The sequence below is a fragment of the Phlebotomus papatasi genome, chromosome 3, assembly GCF_024763615.1.
Source record: "Phlebotomus papatasi isolate M1 chromosome 3, Ppap_2.1, whole genome shotgun sequence".
NCBI classification, from domain to species: Eukaryota; Metazoa; Arthropoda; class Insecta; order Diptera; family Psychodidae; genus Phlebotomus; species Phlebotomus papatasi.
Window position 1 is genome coordinate 68517256 of NC_077224.1, and position 18869 is coordinate 68536124.

General features: G+C 32.9%; 1 protein-coding gene across 3 annotated transcripts in view; it reads right to left on the reverse strand.

Annotated features, from left to right (window-relative positions):
* Positions 1-1346: 1346 nt before the first annotated feature.
* The window catches only part of LOC129805251 (uncharacterized), an 82571-nt gene continuing 65048 nt past the window's right edge, over positions 1347-18869 (reverse strand). For all 3 annotated transcript variants that reach the window (XM_055853033.1, XM_055853031.1, XM_055853032.1), the window contains 3 exons: positions 1827-2230; positions 1631-1749; positions 1347-1563 (listed from right to left, as the gene is read on the reverse strand). In XM_055853033.1, coding sequence (XP_055709008.1) covers positions 1434-1563; positions 1631-1749; positions 1827-2180 — 603 coding nt within the window. In that variant the 5' untranslated portion in view covers positions 2181-2230 and the 3' untranslated portion in view covers positions 1347-1433. The remainder of the gene's footprint in view (positions 1564-1630; positions 1750-1826; positions 2231-18869) is intronic.

Here is an 18869-nt window from a genome sequence, read left to right on the forward strand (position 1 = left end):
GTCCGTGATCCCAATAGGGATATGCGGTTGAAAATGATGATGATGAGACTTTAGCTTATCGGAATTTTTTCCCTTACGGGATATAAGCTTTTCGAGATTTTGACTTTTGGGATTTTGGCGTTCCTGGATTTTGGATCCTTAGGGATTTTCGCTTTTCGAGATTTTGGCATTCGAAATTTAAATCTGTTCGAAACTTCGATTTTCGGTATTTTGACTTTTCGGGATTTCGGTTTTCGGGATATTGGGTTTTTTGGCTTTTCTAGATTTTGGCTGGCACAAGTTTTGAAAGTTTTGAACATGAAGTTTTGTAAAGCATAAAGATCGTTTAATAATAATATCCTAAAACTGTAATGAACACTATGCTACAAATTTTTCGTTTCTGACGAAATTGATTCACTAACTAAAAAATGGATTAATTTAATCCATTTTTGAAAAGTAATATTTCGGATTTTGCTTCAAACTATTTGAGCAAATGTGATTTTGGCTTTATAAAATAATTTTGTATATTCATGTTTTACAGGCAATTTCATAAATACTATATAAATTTAGTTGGTAAAAACTTTATTAAATAATAATAATTTAATAAATAATTAAAATTACTTACCTTGAATCATCTTAGCATAGACTCCAAAAGCTTCCTGAATTGGCAGAAGATCCAGGCATGGGCTGGTATCTTGAGCATCCTAAGCACGTGTCCTCGATAGGAATAAGGATATGGAACACCTATTGACCCTATTGACACTTAAAAAGAATCATTAGGGGAAAGTGGCCTGCCTTTGAATGCGGCAGCCTTTCTATGCTTCCATTTTTCTCTTATTTCATAAAGCTAAAATTCCATTTTATTAATCGAAGTTATTAGAAAATAGTTAATAGTATTACCTATAGTTCGCAAAATAGAATTTTTGCTTTGAGAAATAAGAGAAAAATTGAAACATTCAAAGACTGCCGCATTCAAAGGCAGACCACTTTCTCCTATGCCATAGGGGGAGGTGGCGCTAATTTGAGCTATGGGGCTAGACTGTTATATGACTTTTTCGCATATTTCGAAATGAGGTTGGTCTTAATAATTATTTTATTTTGATTCTCAATTGTTTTGTCTATCCAAATTATCCTGTTAAAACCCAGTTTCCTTTAGAAATACGCGAAAAAAATCGTATAACAATGTAGCCCCACAGCTAAAAGTACCCCACCTCCCCATACCTATTGATGGTCCCAGTACGATTTTAGGATATAAAATTTAAACACCTCTCTTCAAGGAAAAGAATTACAAAATTAACAGTATAAATTACAAAATTTTTGACAAGAGTGTCGAAGTGGTGTTCCTTAGACCCTAATTAAAATTATTCTTTTATCAATAAATTAACCATTTATTCAATTCGGAATGAGATTGTGCTAAATTGTGTTGATTATGCGATGAAAATTAAAAAAAACAACTACTGTAATTTTTCGGCCAACTTTTTCATCTTTTTCTCCAGTTTCTTTTGCTTCTTCTCCTGCTTCTTCTGTCGTATCTTCTCAATCTCTGTGTGCTTCATGTAAGCCATAAAGCTGCTCCAAATCATACTGAGGAAGAGAAAATGTTTAAGGGTGAGAATTTGGGGGTACTTTGGTGGAAAATATATATGTATACCTGAATATACTGACGAAAACAACTTGGTTTCTTTGTGGGATGAGGGTAAAGTTGACAGTTTGCACACATGGCCAGAAAACAGCACCAACTTTGTAAGTATCGAAGAACTTATCCTTCACCTGCAATTTTATTCCAAAGAAAAACGGACTTTACTGCTCTCTATGTTCACTCCAAATCTTAGGACATTGGAATTCACCTCGCGACGTGCTTCACGGGCAGATTTTCCCTCGAGGAGGCTCATCCCGAAGAGGAATATTGTTATTAGGAGGGGATCATAAGAGACCTGTTCGGTGAGAGCTTTGCTCAGCGATGATTTGAGATCACGTCTTGGCCACATGGTGTTGGCAAAACGCATCCAGATGTACAATGATGGACCAATGATAAATGTGCCAAAGATGCCCATCCGGATACATTTTACCCAGTCATAGTTACTGAAATTCTTGCCCTCAATGGTTTGCTGGATGAGACTCCCTGCTGGCCAGAGGAAGGAATACGATACCATACCACGGACAATTTTGTACTTGGAAATCACGCGATACATTGTGGACATGATGTCTGTAGTCTAGATTCTGTACCAATTGCACACTCAGTCTTTGAAACCTAAAAAGAAAAACACAAAACACTAAAGTTTCACAGGCAAGCTTTTCTAAAACTTTTGCAATACAAATGTTTAAAAGTTTCTGAATTGTTTGACATGTAGTTTTAGATTATACTCTTTGAATTCAGCTACACATGAGTAATTTAGAAGAATTTATAGTCTAAATTAATTTTAGTACTCAAAATAATACGTTTTTGAACTTAAAGCCCATTCGTTTTGTAGTCCTGAGAGAATAGTGTTCATGCACAAGTAGTTTAACATTCGAAAAATTCAACATCCGAGGCGGTAATATATTTATATCGACGGTTCCATATCCATACTCATTCTATCTTCGAATGATAACTGTTTAGGAGAACCATTTTAATGGAAATATCTATTTCAAACCCTCAAAAATTATGTTTTGTGCGGACAAATAAAAGCTAAGCCGCGCTTTTAGTGTACCAGGAACTGACTTTACTATGTACGAGCTTAGTCGTATCTGGACTTTAATTTCAAAATCTCTAAAGGCCAAAACCCTAAATGGACCGAAATGCCGCCAAAATCCTGAAAAGAAAAATCTAGAATGGTCAGAATCCTGAATGGGTCAAAATTCTGAAACCAAAAATCCCGAACGCTAAAATCCTGAACGCCAATATCCCGAATCCAAGATGCCGAGCCCTAAAATCCAGAAAGGAAAGATCTCGAATAGGCGAAATTCCGAAACCAAAATCCAAAATGGTCAAAATCCTGAATGGGTCAAAACTCCGAAAAGCTAATATGTCAAACGATAAAATCCCGAACACCGCCAATATCCTGAAAACCAAAATACCGAACACTAAACTCCCAAGAGCCAAAATTTCGATCATTTAAATGCCGAATGGGTCAAAATCTTGAATGAGTCGAACTTCCGAATAGTCAAAATCACGAATGGGTCAAAATCCTGAATGGGTCAAAATTCTGAAAGCTAAAATCCCGAACGCTAAAGACGCGCTTTCTCAAAGCGAGGGGAAATATTCTGTCTTTTGGAAAATTATTCACCCATTATCTTCTGTATATCGTCTCTTTCAGGATTTTGACTTTCCGGATATTGGCTTTGGTGACCCATTCGGAATTTCAACGCATTTGGAATTTGGGCTTTTGTGATTGCCACGCATTCGAGATTTTTCTCTTTAAGATATTGGTTTTTCGGCATTTTGGCGTTCAGGATTTTAGTCAGCACCAAAATTATACATTGTACGAAAATTAATCGGTTTTGGATAATTTATTTCTACACAATTGATATCCTAATCGCTGCTGGGAAAAGCTTTTCAGTTACTTTAGTGTAAGTTTTTCAGAGATATTACGAGATTCGAGTAGATTAATTGCCTTTTCCCTTTTAAAATGTTTCTTCTGAGTTGGTTTCCGTAATTCTAAATAATTGCCAAATTCTTCTAAAATAAGAATGATAAGGCATCAAATTATTTGACTCAGTCTCCTGTCTAAGCTTCAGAGACTTAGCCATATGGCTTAACTACTCTAATCCCTTATCAATCACGATTTTTTGGAAAAATTTAGCTTAGGAGTGGATTATTAAAGATAAGAGCCCTATAAATTTTCAAAAAACAATAAAATTTGCTTGCTATTTAGGATTTTGAGACCTTTGGGAATTGGACAAAACTTCTAGTCTTAAGACCGCTTTAACTGTGTTATCACACTTGTACATTAAAATTTTAATATGATTCACATTATAATTGTCGCTAATGAGAGTCCAAATGTGTAATTTGTGTGCTTGAATCATTTTATATTCAAAATTTTATCTATTTGTTGAGAAAAAGGTAGACTTGACCCGCAAAATTTGATATAAATTGATTTATAGCATTAATGCGAAAAATTAATGCGATTTTCTCTTTAATTTTTTAATGTGAAAAATATAATATTTATGATATAGGTAAATTTAAACTTATTTTTGCAGGTCAAGTCCACTTCTTTATCAATAAATAGAAAAACCCCAAATATTAAGTGACTCAAAGACACAAATAACATATTTGGACGCTCACAAGTGACAATTAATGTGAATCACATTAAAATTTTAATGTGTAAGTGTGATAACGCCGTAAGACTACCAATTGATTTATATTGCTTATAGATATAATAGAACGTATTCATTAAGAGAATATGGGAAAATGTGAAATGTTCGAAGACATAGTGTGTGCGAAGTCTGAAAACCTACCCCTAAATTTAACATTTTTGTCATTACCGGTTAAATTTTCTAGATGGGAAAATAAATCAACATTTTTTCTTGTTAATTTGACAAATTTTTTAAATGGTGTTCTATACGTAAGGGTAACTGTAATTCCCAGTACACCTAGAAAGATAATTTTTAGACAGATTTCCCATCCTTCCCATCATTGCGATAGGGATGAAATTAATATTATCGGAATGTTATTTTAAGATTTTCGTATTTCCTTATGTGTAAGTATTCTACAAGAAAATTCTCAGTTATTGTATAGCGTGTTCTTTGTATGATACTTCCATAATTCACTACTTGTACTTTTCTCACATCAATGAATTGGATTAAATGTGAATGAACGTGAAGATGTCCTCGAAGCTCCGTCAAGAGGCGCCAGAGGGTTCGATGGAATCAGCTCGTTGAGCCAAGTTATGGTATTTCAATGAAGATGACGATAGAATTCCATTTCTCTGAATTTCATTGTTTGCTCCATCTACTTTCATTTCTTTAAGTATTACACATAGAGTCAATTCTAACATTCGAATTGAATTCTATTCAGTGAAAAATTAGACATTTCTTTCGTTTCAGTCTCTCTTCACATTCATATTGAGTGTTATCAGTGAAATTTCAGCTACTTCTCTTCGTTCCCAAATGCATTCAATGTCTTTATGATTTCTTGCATATATCGATGATATACAAAATTCTCTCTCAAATGGCATTTCAGATGAAAAGAATATATTTCACTGTAAATTTATGGATTTCTCGCTCTTCCAATAGTTCAATGTGGCATCATAAAAACACCCATCCAAATGGAATTGCAATTCAATGTGATATTGATAGCAATCTCCGATATGTGACAAATGTTGGTCGTTCCCACATGAAATTTCATTTGCAGAACGACATACCCGCCAGGGAATTAACTGCAGAAGACATTTAGAAAGTAAATCGTGATATTTATGAAATGATATTGGCCAAAATCCTCAAAGGCACTTTCCGACAATAGTTCGTTGCTATCAAATTTCAAATGGAAAAACAATAGGACACTCGACAGTGAGACAATTGAATAAAGTTATTAATCATACAAGTTGCAAATGAAAGCAAGGTTTTTTAAATTCTATAAAAGGCACCATGCTTGGAAATAAGCATCTAGCAAAATTTGATAGCTCGATTAAATTTTATACAACACAATCTTTTTAACAATCTCACCTACTATTTTGTTATCAGAAGATTGTAGATATTTTAATGAACGTTTGATGCACCCAATCTATAATATTTATATAATTTTATATAACTTTAAATATAATTCTAATAATTAATCTTTTGAAATTTTCACGAAAATATAACATTAAAAAAATTTCAGATCTTTTATCTGTCGTATAAAAAAAAGTAGATAAAAATTAAGCCATATTTTTCAAAAGACTTTAGCGAAATGGTCAACATTTTGCTATAATTGTCAGTAATACATCCGTTACACCTTTTAGATCATTAAAATCATCATGAAATCAAAATTTAGCGTCCTTTCCTCTTTAAAAAGATTTGCATTATTTTATCACACTCATTCGGACTCAAACTTGTACTTAATTAAATTTAATTTAGTGTAATGTTCAAAAGAAGAAGAGTGCGACAGAGTCGGATAGTCATATACAACCCTTTTAAGAAACAAAAGGATGTAAATGTTGATATTATGAAATTTTCCTTACTTAAAAAGTGTCCTGGAGCCAAAAAAAATTATTTCAAATTCTATCGACAAGAAAATCAAATTGAGTAAGTAATGGCTCGAGCTCACCTTTTACCCTTTAAGGACGAGTGGGACACTGGTGTCCCAAAAACGAAAACAATTTTTTGACTAGGGGGAACTGGGGTAGTAGTAAACAGAGGTAGTTGTGAACACTGTGATTTTTTTTTATTAATTTTAAGACTGCAGAGGATAAAAACCATAAGCATTCATAGATACCATGGGGATGTATGTCCACAGATGAATTGGTCAATAAAATCCTAATACTTTAAAAATAAAAATAATTTTTCCCGAAAATGTTGATATTTCGATTATTTTTGTCATTTGGATTTCCACCTGGAAATTAAAAATTATGTAGAATAATCGAAATGTAGCAATATCAGTTCTTTCCTACATCTTTTAGGATTATATTAATGCATTTACTAGAGAAATTGAGATTCTCATTATTTCAAAAGAATTAGTAATTGGTCAGAAAACAGCACTTGGGGTAGATGTAAACAGGCAATTTCAATTTCTCAAAATGAGTAGGTAAAAGAGCGGGAAATTGACCTTCATGCGAAATGTCTAATTCATTGACTACGAAAAAATTGGTGGCGCTGTGTTCAATAAGAAGTCACATGATGTCAAAATATGGGGAAATCCATTGAAAAATGTCTTTGATTTGCACGCTTTTAGTTTTCTTGCTATTTTAATTATTCTTTGTAAAAAGTGTCGTGATTTTTTTGAAAAATATACAGTCTTTATATATCTCTTAAGTAATTAAAATAATCGAAAGTGGTGCAAAGTTAATTTCAAGTGTGGAAAAAAGGGTGTTTACATCCTCCCCAGAAAGTGTTTACTTCTACCCCAGGTATTTTGTGAAAAGAGAAAAAATGCACGGTCACACTTATTTTATTTTTATGGAAAACTCAATTGTTTTCCAGCATCCGCATTCCCCTGGATGTATTGCCTATATCTAAGAGTACAACATGAGCTAAGAGAGATTTTCCAAAAAATCACGGTGTCCTTGGAAAATCACCTCAAATTCGCAACTATCGAAAATGTTTACATGTGCCCCAGTCTCCCCTATAGAAATTTATTTTGTCTTCTAAATAGTCCGAAAAATTAGTTTTTGATTTTGGAACACCGATATCCCATTCGTCCTTAAAGGGTTAGATTAGAAAAAATTATGAAGTCGAAATTCAGATCCCATTCCTTTACAAATATTTTCCATAAATTCTTTTGCACTCTTTCGCACTTTTCTTCATTTTTTGAACATCACACCACATTAAATATAGTTCAATTCAATTTGAGTGCGAACTAACAATTACTAATTAGTTAATCTCACAAAGTTTTCCTGATCTAAAAGTACAGCTGGAGTCATAAAAAAATAAATTTAATCATTAAAATTGAAAGTACAGACAATTTTGTTATAAAATAGAATTTGTCATTAATTTTAAAAACAAGGAAAACAAAATAAAATAAATTTTATTTTCTGTAGTACCACATCAAATGCTAATTGTTCAAATATCACTCATACTTTTTATACTTTTTTGTTTTTGACCAAATTGATCCTTTTTCTGATCAAAATCGATTTTTTCTGCCTAAAATTTGATTTTCCCATTTATCAAAAATTGTCATTATTATTACTTGTCAAAATTAATTTTTGTTTCCGGCCAAAACTGTTCTTTTACTGATCGAAAATCAATTTTCCTACTGATCGAAATGTCCTTGCTATATTTGTTGCAAATTTTTAGTAAAATCGTCAATTATATTTGTTAATTCCTTCGGTCCCGATAAAATTATACGTTCGTGAAAACTTTAAGAAGTAATAGCTCCTGCACACCTTTTAGATCAGGAAAATTTCGTGAACTCAAGTTTTACACCTTTTTTCCTGGAATGTCTTGAATATACTTATCCCATTCTTGCGCACTAAAAATTCGATTGAATGTGGGGCACTTACAGAACAATAAATGTTAAATGTTCAATGTTTAAATAAATCATAATTCTTAATGACTTTACACAAAAAAAAATTTTTTTTTCCCAAAGCTTAGGACTTTTTCGGAACGTGGAGGCAATATTATTATTGTATTAATTAACTACCGACCAAAATCTATTTTTTGAATGCCCAAATTATTTTTTTTTTCTTTTATTGTTATATAACAAGTAATTGTATAAGTATACTTCACCGAGGTGTTTTTTAGAATTTTTTCTGAGTACAAGAAAATCACTGTGGCAAAATTACCTCATAAGTCTATTCTTTAACAACTTTCGCCCCTCTTTAACGACCGACAGGGATTTTGCTTTTCCTCTTGGTGGAAAGGGCAAAAAATCTAGAAGAAGATGACACAATCCATTGGAAATTTTAATATAAATTTGTAGGGTTCACCAATGGTGGCACATACTTCTAATCTGTTACTGTCAAGTGGCACAATGGAAGAGCTTAAAGCTCATTAATTTAATTATCCCATTGCGTGATGTGTCATTAATAACTCGGTATATACGCCTCAATGTCTTATGTATAGCCCAACGGCGCCATTGTCAAGCCATCGCGGTGTCTCTTCTGGCATCCGCGGATTTTTCTCACTTGCCACGGGCAGTAATTGATGGCTGAGGGGGTGTGAGAACATATGCGAGAGGGCTTGAAAACAATATAATAAATAACATGGCGAAATTGATTAATGCCACATTATGCTAATGCTTAACATTTAATTAAATGAAAAATGACAATGAAAGGATTAGTATTTTCCGCACTCATGCACACCACAAATTTCCATCTCCTCTTTTCCTTGAATTCATTATCAGTGTGTAATCGAGAGGTTGTTTTTAATGTTTTACAGAATTTACCCTTTACTCTTTTCTCCTGTTATTTCTCAAGCTGACGTCCAAACCAGCTACAATTCATTACCGTGTTTTACTGTCCCTGATTTTTAATCTACTGATCAAAAGTTACCTAGGAGGTCAAAAAGAATTGCGAAAATTTTCAATATTTTGTAAATTTAGGGTAAGTGTGCCAAATTTTGGAATATTTGCATGCAAGCGTCAAAGTCTCAAGTTTGAAATGTAATGTTTTAAATACAAATTGGTTTTTTTATTCTTTCTTCTGAAAGAGTTTTGCTTGTAACCTTTACCGTCTTTATTTACTCTAAAATCATTCTTACATTTTAAAATGAATAAAAATATAGACATAGCTTTAGTGCCCTATTTCGGCCACCTTCATTCTCATAGTTCCTTGCCCTTCCGGAATTCTTTTAATATCTTTTTCACGTTATCTCGTTTGTCGAAGCTACATTTTTTTTGTTATTTTTTTCTTTGTATAATCTCTAGAGTATGTAAAAACTGAAAATTCATGGAAATTCGAGGAACATAAAAGGTGGCCGAAATTGCAAGCTGGTCGGAATTTGGCACACTTATCCTATATAATATTTAAACCAAAAATTTACAGTGAAATCTGATAATCGATATAATTATTAATCGTATTAATTTTATTATTTTATTTTCTAATTTTTCAAATTTTGAATAAGTTTTCAAAGCAACCCAAACACATTAATAGGGGAATGTAGGCATGGTTCGCACAGAGTGAATCTCCAAACGATGCGAATTTTCTCTCTGTTTGCAAAGAGTTGACCTACCATTGCTCATCTCGTTTCATGAGCTTAATAATTATCTATCTTTTGGCTAAGAAATGACGAACTAGCTCTTTGCAAATAAAGAGAAAATTTGCGTTGTTTGAAGGTTCACTCTGTGCGAATTATGCCAACATTCCCATATTGTTTTATATCAGGATGTACATGTACAACTAGCGTTTACTTCTGACTTCCAATGACTAAATGTTATGAAATAAAATTAGTGTAATAATCGGTATTTATTTTACAAAATTTATTCTTTACAGTCTCAAGCTTTTTTTTAATTTTTAATATGACTTCAACTGCAATAAAATTAGTTCTAAACATTTAAGGATGATGTAACACATACTATGACATCCATAAATTTTGAACATGCGAAATTTTATAACAATAAATTTAATGTAACAGAATATGTGCTGTGTATTATTAAAATAGCCCCCAGCATGTACAAGAGAAACTCATGGTAGAGGAAGACTTTCAGGTTTTGCACATACTATGGTTTCAAATGCTTCCGAATTTTTCCTCTAATCCTTTTATGAATCTGACTTATTTATGCCAATATATTTTAATAGCTAGTCTGAAGTCAAAAACTCCATGAAAAAAATAGGTATGATTCATTAAAAGAAATTGTGAAAAATGTGAAGTGTTCGAAGCTAGAGTGTGTGAGAAGCCTGAAAGCCTTCCCCTACTAAGGGTCTTTCCTTTTAGAGGAAATACGCTACCTTCGGACGACTGAAGCTTCGGACAACTCATTTTTTTTCTATGTTCTAAACTGATTTGACCCGTGAGTCTTTCAAGAAATTTGAGGCATTGAACTAACTATTAAATTATAATATTATAATAGATGAAATTAACAAAAAAAAAATTGTAAAAAAAAAAACAATTTGTTCAAAGGTTAAGTCGTCCGAAGGTAGAGCACTTTCCCTTACGCTTTGACAAAAAGTTGTCTAAAACGGCACCATCTCCTCTCACATATTGGACACATTGGCTACGCTTGAAGAAAATAATGAAACTGATAAATAAAATTATGAGAAATATTCATAAAATATTTATATCTTACAAAAATAATATTGGGAACGACGCTTATGTTTTGTAATTAAGCATATATAAAAATTGTCTTTATATTATATTAATTTAAAATAAGTGCAGAGACTTTCCTTAATAATGTGTCAGATTTGTCCTTAGGAAATATTATCGAATTAGATAAAACAATTCATTAAATTAATAAGTGTTATTTTTTTTATTAGGGGTCCACCCGGAAGATGATAGCTCCAATAAATGTTATTGTAAAAGATTTTACCTCGATCAATCTGACAGACGTTTATTACGTAAAATATGTATGTACTCAATATTTTATTAGTTTAATTATTACTTTAAATATCAAAAATAATGTTTAAAAGCTTGGTATCTTTATATTGTTTTTTGATTTGTTTTATCATATTCCAGGCTTGATTTTATCACATTATAGAGTTATTTTTGTCACATGTTGTGTAATTTGAGTGATTGGATTTTATCTGATTTTGGTTTTGATTCTACTTTATTTTCTGTTTGCTTTTGCCATTTTTTTTTTGATTTATTTTACCACACTGAGATTAATTGTACCCCATTTTGCTATTAAATCTATCACAATAAAGGTGTTGATTCTGTGACATTCTATAGGTAGGGGAAACTGGGGCACTACCAAACATGGGGTACCACCAAACAGTAATTTTTATTCCTAAACTACTTGGACTATCTCGACCATTTCTTCAGTGGACAAGCATCCCTATAGCGCCTATAAATTCCTATCGGTCTTATCCTCTGATATCAAATATCCGATTAAAAAATCGCAGTGTTTGGTGGTACCCCGTGTTTGGTGGTGCCCCAGTTTCCCCTATTTGAAACTAAAATTTTACATTTTTGGAAACGAAATTTCGCAACTTAGATTTATTTTCCTAAAAAAAAGTTGCAAAACAAAACGAAACCAAAAGAACTCAAGAAAGTAGAGTAGAAAAATTATCTATTTAAATGACTGAAACAGAAAAATGTAATAGTACAACATAGTACAATATAAAAAAAATAATCACAAATAATGGTGCTATTCCAATGAAAAACGAATGTGTTTAGCACTTTACTGTTCTCAAGTCCTTCTACGTATTTGATTTTTCTTTGTGTTGGTTCGTATCACGACTGTGGATGGTTTTTAGAACACGGTGAGTGCTGGGAAAAATAGTCGAAATAGAATCAACACAAAGAAAAGTCGATAAATGCAGATGTACTTGAGAACAGTAAAGTGCTTAAAAAAAGTTCAAAAGAAATATCTTCCCTTTTCATTATTCATTGGAATAGCACCACAAGGCTGATAACAATCACGTATCATGATAATATCAATCGCAATATAATTAAAGAAATTTTGGGAAAGGTTTGGGTAAGGGAAAGTACTCTGCCTTCGAACGTTCATGCCTTCGTATAACGTAAAGAGACTTACACAATTCTATTAGCTTATCATCAATTATTGATAACTACGAGATACTTTATGTGTAAGTCTCTTAGGAAAAATATAAGAAAACTCACATTATTTGAGGCATGAATGTTCGAAAGGAGAGTACTCTCCCCTATAAAATTCTGACATTAACTTAATCGAATTCCTAAAAATATTTCTATTGTGTGCAAAAAAAAAAAATAAAGAAAGAAAATTGGTAGGGGAAAGTACTCTCCCTTCGAACGTTCATGCCTTCGAATAATGTGAATTTCTTTTGTTTTTCGTAAGAAATTTACACTAAACTATTACTGAATTATCAACAATAATTATCAATTATTGATGATAAGCCAAATAATATTTAATAGAATTGTGTAAGTCTCTTAGGAAAACCTAAAGAAAATTCATATTATTCGAAGGCATGAACGTTCGAAGGGAGAGTACTTTCCCCTATGACGTTTTGTTAAATTGTTTCAATCACCCTATCACCCTTTTCACTCATCTTTGTGTTTTATAGATAACGAAGTGAGAAGAATCATGCAGTAGACCAAATAGAAAAACAGTTTCTAATGACTTTTATACATATTATTATTCCATTTCTACTTTTCAAATGTATAACAAATTAGTATTTTCTACATGGAGCCTTGAGGAGTATGTTTTAGATTTTGATAAATTTTTTTCTGAAATACTCAAGCATAAAAGTTAAACAATATTCTATCTGTTTGTAATTAAAATTGCAGAGAACGCTCCAGAACGGTTGGAATTTGCGAATTTCTCGCTAAAATTATTCCCTGTTACTTCATAATCATATTTATGCTGTGAAAAATTCCACCCAGCCGCGGGACTCTTCATCACTGTCTGTTATCACTAGTCACCACAATGGAGCATAAAATTGCACCCAGGACCATCCCCTGTAGCTCATTTTATGCTACAATCCATGGAATGGACTGCGTGTTGGGGGATGAGATTGTGATAAAAAAAGAGACTTTCCCGCATCCACCGTATTTGTACAGCTTTCCATGAAACTAGCTCCAAGAGTACATCACTTTTCCGGTGCCAGAAAATTTTATGGCTACACACATCCACAGCCCATGCGACACGAAGGGGATTTAATCATGAATGGAATATTAAATCTGGCATATAATTCTCTCTCCTGCTTTTTTTTTCTGACGGGCTGAACCCTCGCCATATCGCCATCATCATCAGCAACAGCACTTTGTCGTCATTAAATTCGTCGACGGTATCATTGTGTATTTTGTACATCACATCCTAATGTGCTTCACTGAAGATAAAAGAAATATCTCATATTATTATTGCCAGCAGTTTTTTTTTCAAGCATTCCCTCGTTGCGCTGAATCACTGCCTATTCATTCGTTGCCCTTTTGAATTTTAACCCAGAAATTTTTGATTATTCTTTTTAATGGAAAATGGAAGATAAACTATTTGGGGACTGTCCTATATATACATTATTTCATGACAAGGTGAATAATGCATTGGACTTTTAAGAGACTATAATAAAGAATATTAATTTTTATATATCTTTCAGTTCTCAAACTTACAATTTAAGAACTTTTAGTTTTGTATATGTTGTAAACGGGTGTGTATGTATACAGGCGGACATTTCACCCATATTCAAGAATACAATTGAATTATTCGTAATAGCGGTTTTTCAATATCAAAAATTGAAAAGGCTCTAGAGGGCGAATTTCTCTACCGATCTGAATAAATTTGCAATCGTTGGAAAGGTCTTGGAAACCTCCGCCAACCCTGAATTAATTTCAAGGGAATACTTCAGATAATTAATATTATACTCAAGGGCATGATATTATTGGAAAATGTGTACATCGCTTTCTAAAAATTTTCAACTATAATCTGTCCATGTCAGTCTTAGTTGTACTTAAAAACTCTAAAAAAAAACATTTTAAATCTACCACACAATTTTTTTTCCGATCAATGATTTAATTTATTAAAAATTTTTAGGTATTAAAGGAGTTTTAGACTTTCTAAAATACTAGACTATTAGTTCGACTGATTCTGAGTCAATTATTTGGATGTAGAACAAAGTACAAAATTATTTAAAAAAAAATGAAAAGAATAAGTGAAGTGCAGTAGGATATTTCCCCACCTTTACGTGATATTTCCTCCAACAAAACCTGATGGAGAGCATATCCTGATCGTATAGAATGAAGAAAAATTAATAAAAGAGGTTTACTTTTCTGTCCACTACCTGCATTAACTTTAATGTTTTCAATTCTAAGAGCAGAATCACATTGACAATAAAATGCTGGTGGTAGCCTCACCGTATTTCGTTAATTTACGCATTTTCATTGCAATTCTTACGCAAATTTTCCATTACCGTATTACCTTATCTCATTACTCGGTGGCACTAGGTGAAAATAATATAAGAAAATTGAAGAAATATAACGAAAATGAGATAAACTTGATAAAACTGTAAGAGAAATTAATCCTACAGGTTTTTTGCTCATCGTTTATCGCATTTTCGTTTTATTTTTTCAATTTCTTATATTATTTTTACCTAGTGCCACCGAGTATGAGATGATGTAATACAGTAATCGAGAATTTGCGTAAGAATTGCAATGAAAATGCGTAAATTAACGAAATACGGTGAGCATTTTACTGTCAATGTGATTCTGCCCTAAATTTCTCAAACCTTCCTGGAATATCATTCAGAGAGTAATATTGTCATTTGCTATACCTCTATGAAGCTTGCGTAAAACATGCTTGATTGATACATCAATATTATCTAAAAAAAACAATAAATAGTTCTTTTAATAAAAATAGTCATTTAGCCCATAAGCAATCATTTCGTGTTGAATAAAAAAGCTCAAATGGGCACTGCAAATATTGCAATTATTTTCAACTTTAATCGTGAAATTATCGTTTCTAATTTCACGTAATTGGAGAGAATGGTGTGAGATAAGCAAAAATATTTCATGATGGCCTGCGGCAAATACTGAAGAGGATGAGCTAAAGATGGGTTCCAGACTTTGCAGAAAAGAGGGTTCATTGCGAGAAAAAGAGACTCACTGGAAATTGAATGAACCCCATCTTAATTATAGAATGAAAGTATGGTGGAGTGTTGCGGGGCGAAGACTGAAAGGAATTCATTGAAGATGGAGAAGGTAAGTAGAGAAATTCTGATGAGAGTTGAAAGAGGCTCCCAAGAAGATTTCCCATCCACAAAAACCATTCGCTTCATTTGTGCGAGGGTGGAAGTTGTTGTGGATGCCTGGTTCTTCTATTATTTATGAATGAGCATTAAAACTCTGCACCATCTCACGAGATTCCACCACAATCATAATCCTGGGCATATCCGGTTCGAGGAAAATGCGGCAAAATTTCCACGGAACTCACGTATACTGCCTAAATGGGATAAATGGTGAGATTTTTCTTGGTCGACAAGAGAAATAATTCTTCTCATTGCTATCCAACCTTCAAAATAGAACAGAATTATTATTCAAGGATGACGGGAGATATTTTTTTGGACCATTTAATTATTTAGCATTTTGTACTTTCTCATCCGTTTCATCCCCCAAAATGGTAATTCAATGCTCAGGGAAGATTCACAGAAACGTCTTTCCTGTTATTCCCCGAAAAAGTGTCTCAACGGGATGTTATTAAGAGGTCCTTTTAAATGTCCTCCAACCTACTCGTTAATTATTTTCTATTTCCTCGTACCAAGGGGATGGAATATTCCAACAGCATTTTCTAAAGTGCCTCTGAGATGCCCCCTTCTTGATAAGGTTTTTAAAAAGTCGCTTAAATTTTGACCGACTTGTTTTTTTAGATAAAATCTTAACTGAGTATTTAAATGATTTCCAGTGAAATATTCTAGAGGAAACCCAAAAATTCTTATGCAAATTATAAGAGTGATTCTCTTGGGATATAATAATTTGTAACATTTATAAAATATCGAAAAAGTTTCACTCATTCAACTCTCGAAATTGAGTGAAGCGTATTCATAACTACACTTTCTTTAGCGTATGCTGTGTATGCATATCTATTCAAATTTTAAAGAAGTCCGTTCCAATAAGTTTCAGAAATTGAAATTTGTAGCGTAGGCCTATACCTTTAATATGAAAATTGGCGTTAGGTGACGGTCGAAATCCTGAAAGCCAAAATCCCGAAAGCCAGATTCCCAGAATCTAAAATCCCTAAAGGACCACAATCCCAAAGTCAAAATCCAGAACGATCAGGATTATTAAGTGGTCGAAATCACACGGGGTATAAGTTGTAGAATAACTAGGGTAAGTGTCCCTAATTCAAAACCAGTTCCAGACGCTTTAACTTTGACACAAGATTCAAGACATTAAATTATTTTTTTTCTGAAGAAAATTACATAAATTTGCTCTTTGACTCTTCTAGAATATTACTATTTAGTACAAATTCTTTAAATTGAGTTTGAAAACTACTTTAATACAAGAAAAATACACATGTGCAAAATGCTACTATTGTAAACAATTTAATCCAAATGGAGACAAGGGAAATTTTTCAATTGGAGACAAACACTAAGTGATTAAGAAAATAGTTTATTTAATCATATTTTTTTTAGATGACATTTTTAGTATCCTCATTCTCGCCTTTTCACGGGTTTTCTCAAACCAGTCAGTGATGTTCTCAGAGGTAACACCAGCTCTTTGGGTGGTATATGATTCTGGTTTACGTCGGCTTAATTCAGGATGTCTCTTCAAAAACTTCGTGAACCAAGCATATCCTGGCCTTCCATCTACAAACTCATTGGTGATCTCGAACTTCTTACACATGAGTTGCACGGTGTCGAGGACTTGGTCCTTAGTTATAGGATGCCATTTGTCAGCGCATTCCAAAATCCATTCAACAAGCTCGTCTTCCATGACCTTTGGTAAAGTGGGGCGCCTTCCCACACTGCATTCCTCCGGATATCTTCTAGTAAGCTTATTATAAAGTGTTGATTTCGGAACGTGAAACAAAACTGACGCCTCTGTTAGTGATTTTCCACGACGAAAAGCTTCCAAAGCTTTGTTGAGTTGCTCTTGAGTGTAGGTTTTGTTCTTCTTCCTGGTCTTATTTTCCTTTCCCATCTGAAACAATAAGGAGATCGCTCCAATAAACCCATATTTTCGGTGTTTCCCATTGAAGCACTTGCGCACATTTCACAAATGCACTTTTTCTTCAGAAAATATGTAATTATTTTAATTGAGCACTTCACTTACGGTTAACAATAAAATTTAAGACTTAATTTCACTAAAATTTGCCAGATATAGTGCATAAACGTCAAAAAATTAATAAACAATCAGCTTACTTGCCTTTTTTATTAGAAAAAATGGTCGATCGATGTATTTTTTCGACTGTGAAAAGTTACACTGTCAATTGAGATGAGACTTTTAAATGTTAAAACTTATTAATATGAATGGATTTTCGCTTTATTTGAACCATAAGGAACTAAATATTAAAAATGTACCACAGAAAATGTATGAATAAAACTATAAGTTGAGTATTTATTGTGGAAAAAATATGTTTCCATTTGGAGTAGCGAAAAATTTCCAATTGGAGCAGGTTTTGAATTAGCTTAATTTACCCTAATGATGATGAACTGGCGCAATGTACTTTGAGAGGGACTTTCCGGTGTTCGCCAGTGAAAAAGGGTCACCCTAAGATGAAAACACTTTTTTCGTCTTGCCCAGAGCAGACTGAAGAAGGTCCACATCGGGACCGAAAGCTCTGAGCAAGACGAAAAAAGTGTTTTCATCTTAGGGTGACCCTTTTTCACTGGCGAACACCGGAAAGTCCCTCTCAAAGTTGTAGAATAATTTCCCAAAGGAAAGAAAAAAATATGTTTGCTCCTATAGCAAGCACGGGTGCAGTCGCAGACGTAGCTATGATAGTCTTTCCAATTCGGGATTTTGGCTTTCGGGATTTTGGTTTTTGGAATTTTAACCGAAAACCGAAAAGTATGGGTGTGTATTCTGAATAGTATCCATATCATAGCATTGTAGTAATCATGGAGTTGAAAACTAGAAAATTGTCACCTCCCAAAATCGATCTCATCAGAGATAAACCGGAGAAACCCTAGATCGGTAGGCCTTTTATGCAAATCGATTCAATTATGTTTGAAAAATAAAAGACCTTACCCTAATAAATATATATTATAATAATAATAATATTTTTATTACACTTAAGCATACACAATTGATACAAAATCCACAAAGCAATAAGGCATTAATCTTATTGCGTCCGTCGTCGTCTTAGCGTTGATGACCAGCCTCCAAAGCCAAACGGCGGAAATGCTTCTTCACAGGCTGTATAGTCTTTTGCCGCGAGAACGATCTTTTAATTTTTTGCTAATCAATAAGTAGATGCAAAAAAGCCCTCTACCAGAAACAATCAGGGTATAATTATTATTATTATTAATATTATTATTATTATATATGTTATATAATGTTATATTATATATATTATATATGTGTTAATATATATTATTATTATTTTATTATAATCGTATCGGGATATATTTTGTACAATGTAATCATCCTGCAAAGTCGTTTATCCTGTTTTAGAGTTTTTGGGCAGATGCGATACTCTTTGTTACGTTTTATCACAGCGAATTATGTCTTTTCCTGACATTAAGTTGTTTGCATTAAGCGGGACTCTCACT